The sequence below is a fragment of the Mirounga leonina genome, unplaced genomic scaffold (assembly GCF_011800145.1).
Source record: "Mirounga leonina isolate KUSES-001 unplaced genomic scaffold, KU_Mleo_1.0 Mir_104, whole genome shotgun sequence".
Classification (NCBI taxonomy): Eukaryota; Metazoa; Chordata; class Mammalia; order Carnivora; family Phocidae; genus Mirounga; species Mirounga leonina.
In genome coordinates, this window is record NW_023270231.1 from 3,458,340 (window position 1) to 3,466,034 (window position 7,695).

Below are 7,695 nucleotides of genomic sequence, written 5' to 3' on the forward strand. Positions count from 1 at the left end.
GGACCCCAACACAGATCTCTTCTCCTGAGCACAGACTTGGGAAGAGAGATTCTAGGAGACAAGTGAACTGGTTGCATCTCAGCTTTTGACAACTCCATGTTCTGACAAGATCTTATATACTTGTGTTCTCCAACAGGTTGAAAACAAAACAAATCTAGAGTGTCATGTGGCCAAGTGAGATTTTTAAGATAAATGGAAAGAAAGCACACAGCCAGGCCCTGGGTAACATTTGAGGCCATGGGGACAAAGTATACATTGAGACCCCCAAGTTGTGACCTGCCCCTTTTCTCTTCCCATCGCCCAACTCTGTTCTGCACGATGAAGGGCCTCGTGTGTATGTGTGTGGATACCCAAGCTGCATCTGCCACCGCTGCCCACAAACAGTGGCCCCTTAGCTAAACCTCAACCCTAGGGGTACACACACCTGCTGTGCAGTCCACCCTCAGGGATGATCCCAGGGAAAATACCAGACAGGCCTGGAAGGGGCTTGGGCTTTTGGGGCAAGGATACTCAAGGCTGGTTCTAGAAGGGGAGCTTAGGGTATGACTAGTGGGCACCCCCACCTTGACTCTGCAGGTTCTTCAACTGGAGGAAGGTCCAGTGGGGCCCCTTGAAGCATGAATTCCAGAGCAGAGGTTTGGTCACCTGCAGATGAGGGCAGAACTGCACATAGCTCTGTGTTGTATGTTCAGAATAACATTTGGGGGCGCCTGGGTGGCTCAGTTGGTTAAGCGACTGCCTTTGGCTCAGGTCATGATCCTGGAGTCCCGGGATCGAGTCCCATATTGGGCTCCTTGCTCAGCAGGGGGTCTGCTTCTCCCTCTGACCCTCCCCCCTCTCATGTGCTCTCTCTCTCATTCTCTCTCTCAAATAAATAAATAAAATCTTAAAAAAAAATGTAAAAAAAAAGAATAACATTTGGGGTGTAAAATCAAAGATACGGGAGCTCTTCAGATAAAGAATTAACCTTACGGAGCTGCGAATTTGGTGAGGGAAGCATGGAAGATCAGTCACCTAAATATGCTCTGTTCCCTTTGAAGTCCCATGGCGCCCTGCCACCACTACATCCCCAGCTCATTAAAGCCCCACCCTTGGCTGTTTCTTGCCCTCGGTGGACGGTTTGGTTTTGATCCTGTGTCTGACATGAACTTCTCACCTAAGCCTCATGGTCTGCCACCGATGTGATGAGACACTGAAATGGCAAGATGATCCCATATTCATTAAGAACCAGAGGTTTCTAAGCTAAGTTTGAAAAAAAAAGATTTTTCAGTTTCCAAGCACCATCAACTTCTTCATTTGTCAAGCAAGGGCAAATAAAGTGAAAGGAAAAGATGAGAAAGTCTAACAGGAAAGAGGATGGGTGGAATGATGTGAGCAATTGCAAGATATGAAGAGCTATCACCTTCCCCCTGGGCGGGCCACCTTGGAACAGCAAGGATGGGACATACGGGGAGGGCTGTTCCTCAACAGCTTTTTGAACTTGGCCTTCTCTGTGCCTAACTAAGGGCCTTGAGAGTGAGGGACCAAACTTCTTAACTTACTTAACCACAGGATCTGCTTTTTTTGCTACTCAAAGTATCTTGCCCCAAAGCACACAATACTGCCCAGCTGACCCCTTCCAGCTGCGTGCGCTTTCTTTGCTAAAGCTAGACATGCACCACTGACATTCCTGCTTCCGTGTCCCCAGGTGAACCTGTGCTTTGATCAGTTTGTCTACAAGCTGGCAGACCAGATCTTTGCCTACTACAAAGCCATGGCTGGCAGGTACGAGGGTCCCGGGGCTGTGAGCAATAAACGTTTGTAGCCTGCCACCTGTGAGACATGGTTTCCTGTCGTAAAACCTCTCTTCTTTAGCCCCTAAGGAAATCTGAGCGATTCCATGGGCCTGGACTGGGTGCTAAAATATAGGAGAAAGGAAAATAGGCAGGTTTGGTGCTGTCCCTCATGGAGCTTACAGTCTAGGAGGGATATCAGATGTTAATACAAACCGATCAGAGCACAGCGGCAAGGGAGGTTGCGTGCTCCCCGTGAAGGAAACGTTCATGAGGTATGGAAATCTATGAGAGTTAAACCTGCACTAGTCTTTGGAGTGAGGAACTGGAAAGGCTGTCCTGAGAAACTAATATTTGAGTTCTTATCTGAGGTTGATAGGCATTAAATAAAACTAAGTGAAGGATGGGTCAGGAAATTGCAGGCAAAGGAACTGCTTGTGCAAAGTCCCTGGGGCAGAAGCATTGTACTGACAGCATGCCTACTCCATTGGACAGTTGAGACCATTAATGTGAATTAGTGCATGTAAGTGCCTTGTCCACAGACCACAAGAGGAGACAAGTTGCACAATAAAGCTGGAGAGGTAGGCAGGGCTCAGGTGATGGGGCTTGTAGGATTTCCCTAGGAGGAATCGAATACCATGGGATGATTTCAAAAGTATGACAGGGACTGGATTCAATTTTTATTTTTAAAAATTTGCCCTTACTGAAAACAAAAATGTGGAGAATGGATTGGTGGGGAGCAAGAACAGGTATATAAAGGCCAGACAGGAGACCGGTGAAGAAGTTGGGGTAAAACACTTGTCAAGTGTTGGAGGCTCGTTGGCAGTGCCAGTATGTGTTGATTGAGTGAATTCCTGGGTTTCAAGAACCCATAACAGTACTGGTCAAGACAAACCTCAAAATAGGTATCTGTCTTCTTATTGGAAATCCAAATGTACAAACCAATAATGTCAAGAATAGTTACTTAACTGTCATAAATTACTTTTCTTTCCATGCAAAGAATTTCCTTCATTTTGCTTTGACAGCTAGAATTGCTGACAGATTTCAAGTAGGAGGTGACATCAGAACACACCAGTCTGTGTTAACACAGAATGCACATTAAATGAAGTGAATGGCTCTTGATGATTTAGAAAGTACAAAGCATGTACTTTCAGGGAAAACGCAGATTACACAGCCTTCCACAAAGTAGTCACTTAGCAAGGATCTGGGTTGAATAGGATGCCGTTAGTGAGCTGGGCTTCCAGTGTCTCTAAGATGATTCTCATTTCAAATATGCTATATATACAAACTCAGTAGATCCTCTGGTCTGAAATAGATGGGGCTGGGTATTTGAAAACCATCCCCAGTTATGTTTACTGGCCTTATGTAACTTTTATTCCTTGCAGTGTCCTGTTGGATAAACGTTTTAGGGCCGAATGTAAGAATTATGGAGTCATCATTCCGTATCCACCGTCCAACCGCTACGAAACACTGCTGAAACAGAGACATGTGCAGGTATGGTGAAGAAAGCCAGAGGGATGGGTGCCTGGGTGGCTCAGTTGGTTAAGCGACTGCCTTCGGCTCAGGTCATGATCCTGGAGTCCCTGGATCGAGTCCCACATCGGGCTACCTGCTTGGCAGGGAGTCTGCTTCTCCCTCTGACCCTACCCCCTCTTGGGCTCTCTCTCAATCTCTCTCTCTCAAATAAATAAATAAAAAAAATCTTAAAAAAAAAAAAAAAAAGAAAGCCAGAGGGCAGGTGGGACAGGCTAGAGAGTAGCCGTGAAGTTAGCGGGGAGATTGGAGACGGGGACTGCATACTCTCCGCCCTGCGTGCCACCCGTGTGGACTTCTGAGCATGAGTGTAGCCCAGCCTCGGAATCTTATAAGCAATAAAGAGGCATTGGCATCCTGTGGTTCAATTTCTAGGCTTCTCAGTCCACCTGCAGCTCACCTCTGGGGAGTCGTGGCCACCAAAGCCTTTGTCCTCTTGTCATAAGCCGCGGCTCACTTCCTTCCATGGGGACTGCTGCTCAGGAATGGGTAACTGCTCCTGAGCAGGGCCCTCATGCTGGTCTAAGTGAAGGCGGGCTGCTTCGTGCTTTGAAATGAAGCATGTCCGCTAAACCCACGCTAGAAATTAGTGTGTTTTTGTGGAGTTGCTTTTTGTTCACATTTGACCCCAGATGTAGAGGCAATAAATGCTGCCAGGAGCTCAGACACAGATCGCTGCTTAAAAACGTTAACGTGAGCCAGGCAGGCAAAATACGAGATGCTCCGGCCACCTGACTCCTACACCACGCTGTCAGCCGCGGGAAGCTGGTATGGCCTTTATGCCGTGACCTCTGCGCTTGGTGCGTGGGCCACAGTGTGTGTGGGGAAGACCCAGGTGAAGGGCCACGGCTGAGAAGTGCCCCAGGTGAAGAGGAAGGGGTTACCCTGGAAACCCTGGGCATTTTCATTGCCGTGAGAAATCAAAGGGAAATGGAGAATAGTGAGAGAGAAAAGAACATCGTCACCTCTCAACAGCAGGAGCTCAGTACTTTTCCTCCAGCCTCTCAGGAAATTACAGCCATCAGTTACTGATGCAGCCAGAATTAGCCACAGGACATTAAATACTGAGGGCTCTATGTGTACACAAGGTAGCTGCCAGGGGTCCTAGTCAGTTGGTAGAAAATCTCCCAAAAGGGAAATAGAAAAAGAAGTAAAATAGTTAAGAATAATCCTTGGACACCTAGCAAAGCACAATGCACACAGCAGGTACTCAGTAAATGTTTATTGCTATTTGCATCACATCTGTGATATTGCCCACATGTGTGTGCCCTGGTGGAAATTAGCGTAAGTTCTGTTTTCCATCCAGCCCTTCATTCTCGTGCTTCTATACTCATCCCCATAAAGGCACGCAGTGGGTCCTTGCTGAGGGAGCTGCTACTCTCTTGTGATTGGTGGTGCATGGGACCGATGTGGGAAGGACCTCATAGCTAAATTTAGGATGTCAACATTGCATGGGGTGCCGGAGCCTGTCCTGAGCCTTTTCCTACAGTCTGGATGAATCCTATTTTTCCTCAACTTCTTATATTTCAAACTTAAGTTGAAAGAATAACACAAAGAACATATATATACTCTACAGGCAGATTTGTGATCATTAATATTTTACCACATTTGCTTTACTTTCTCTTATATGCATATTTTTTCTTTCTTGCAAATACAGTAAAAAAAATAAAATAGTTAAGAATAATCCTTGGGCACCTAGCAAAGTACAGTATATGAATATGTGTGTGTGTATATATATAAAGTTTAGGTAAATAGTATATAAATATATAAGTAGTATGTAGTATATATATTATAAATATAGCAGATATAGTAAGTAGTATATAAATAGTAAATAAATACATAAATAGTAAATATATGTAGTATATAAAGATATAGTATGTGTAAATAATTTATAAGAATACATATATATGTAACATTAAATTACATATGTTTTAAATATATGTACTCTTTTTCTTAGCTGTTTGAGAGTAAGTCGCAGACGTCATGACACTTTACCCATGAATACCTCAGCATGTATCTCCTAAGAATGAGGACATTCTCTCATAATCAAGATAGAATGATCATACTCAGGAAATTTAACAATACTGTTTTCTGCATAGAGTCCTCATTTGTCCCAGTAATGTCTTTTTGCTTTTAATCCAATTTCTTATCAATGCATTGCATTTAGTAGTCATGTGCCTGTGAGAACCTTAAGTAACTTTTCTCTCTGTCTCTTCCATGTAGTTGTTGGGTAGATCAATTGACTTGAACAGACTCATCACCCAGCGCATCTCGGCCGCCATGTATAAATCCTTGGACCAGGCCATCAGCCGCTTCGAGAGTGAGGACCTGACTTCCATTGTGGTAAGAGACTGGGGGCCTGTGGGAGTTCTGGTCTGGGAGTCCTTAGACCTGAAGCCTAGTTGGAGGTGTTGTTAGGTTGGTACTGAGCTAGTTAAAGAGAAGCAGTGAGTCTCTTCCCAACTGAATGGAGAGGTAAAAAAAAAAAAAACCTTAAAAAGAATGAGTGATCTTACCCTCTTGATTGCCTTGAGATCTCTGACATGGTCAACCCTGGGGCACAGTTGCTTGTCCTTTGGGTTACTACTGAGCTGAGCAAGTACAGGGAAGGTCCTGAGAAGCTAGGGAAGGTTGCACAACATGGTGGGCATCATGGGTGTGCAGCATAGGGCCCAGAAGGGCTCCGTGCTGGGTTTAATGCTCTGCCATTGCCATCTTGAAATTCTTAATTTTTTAACAAGGGTCCCCACATTTCCATTTTGCACTGGGACCTGGAAACTATGTCTTTGGTCCTGATGCACAAGCAGGGAGTAAACAGCAATTTGAGCTACTCTCTGCTAACTCTTCCTCTCCAAGAATTAGAATAGACCAGTCCTGAAGTGAATCAGAGGAAGACTTTCATGCTTTCAAAAGCAGATGAGTAGAAGAAATGAGAGAAATAGAAAATCACCATTAGAACGCCACAGTGACAGTTGTGGGCAAAATCCAGCAATGGATGCTAAAATTAGTAGGCGGACCTTTGAGAAGAATATTTTATGGTTCCTCTTATTACGAGGTCCCTAGAGTAGTCACATTCATAGAGACAGAAAGTGGGATGGTGATTACCGGGGACGAGGGAATTGGTGTGTGGAGTTTGGGTTGAGGGAAATTAGGTTCTGGAGATGGATGGTGAGGATGGTAGCACAGTCATGTGAATGAACTGAACGCCACAGAACTATACACTCAAAAATGGTGTCAGTGGTAAGTTTTCTGTTACATATATTTGACCACAATTTTAAAAATTACTCGGAAATTAAAAAAAAAAAAACTAAGAAGCAGCAGGATTCTTGCATAGTCTCAAACTATCTCCTTCAAGATATTTATTAACTCCAAAAGGAAGATTAGTAACTTTACAGTGGGAACACCATCTTAACCAAGCATCAAAGGTCAACAACACCAGTAATAATATATATTCATGTAACCCCTGCTGGTATTCTTCTGTGGTATTCTTGCCAAAATGCATGTTCTCAATCTAATCATGAAAAAATATCAGATAAACACCAATTAAATGGCATTAAAAAAATGAACGATACTTTTCAAAAGCATCCAGGTCATAAAAGACAAAGACTGAAAAATGTTAGTGATTGAGAAAAGACTAAGAAGAATGAATGACAACTAAAGGCAATGTGAGATTCCAAATTGAATCATAGAACAGAAAAAAGGACCCTCGTGGAGAATCTGGTGAAATCTGAATAAGTGTGTCATTTAGTTAATAGAACGGGACCAACGTTAATTTCCTACTTTGATAATTATGCCACGGTTATGTAAGCTGTTAACATTGGGGAAATTGGGTCAAGGATATGCAGGAACTCTGCTTTTTCACTTACAGAAAAGTAAGTCTAAAATTATTTCAAAATTTTTTTAAAAAAGTATTTTTTAAATGGACAAAGTGGTTTAAAAAAAAAGTGACTAGGGACTAGGGCTCTAGAGTCAGAAAGACCTTGGGTGCTAGTCTTGGCCCTGCCACTTACTAGCCGGCAATTTTGGCCAGTTATTTAACTTCTACAAGGTCATTTCCCCATCTACATGATAGAGGAATGTTAGAAATCATAGTATAACGTTTTTATAAGGATGACTTGCACTTAATAAATAATAGCTTATGAAAAAAAGATGAGAGGAGCATAAAAATTTTGGGCTACAATGAGACATTCTCAGGGTGAATTTTCAGCAGCATTTCCTGTGAGGACTTGCCCCCAGCTACCCACCCAAGTCCTGGGTCAGTTACTTTAGGAGACTATCATATAGCACATGTTCTGGGAGATCTATTTAAAGAAGTAGATTTTTCTTGGGAGGAAGGAAGGAAGGAAGGAAGGAAGGAAGGAAGGAAGGAAGGAAGGAAGGAAGGAAGGAA

The 7,695-nt window shown here is 43.5% G+C and overlaps 1 protein-coding gene across 5 annotated transcripts in view; it reads left to right on the top strand.

The window, feature by feature from the left end:
- Positions 1–7,695, top strand: part of CYFIP2 (cytoplasmic FMR1 interacting protein 2) — a 129,413-nt gene that overhangs the window by 59,381 nt on the left and 62,337 nt on the right. For all 5 annotated transcript variants that reach the window (XM_035013178.1, XM_035013169.1, XM_035013162.1 and 2 more), the window contains 3 exons: positions 1,688–1,764; positions 3,158–3,266; positions 5,529–5,648. In XM_035013178.1, the coding sequence (XP_034869069.1) occupies positions 1,688–1,764; positions 3,158–3,266; positions 5,529–5,648 (306 nt within the window). The remainder of the gene's footprint in view (positions 1–1,687; positions 1,765–3,157; positions 3,267–5,528; positions 5,649–7,695) is intronic.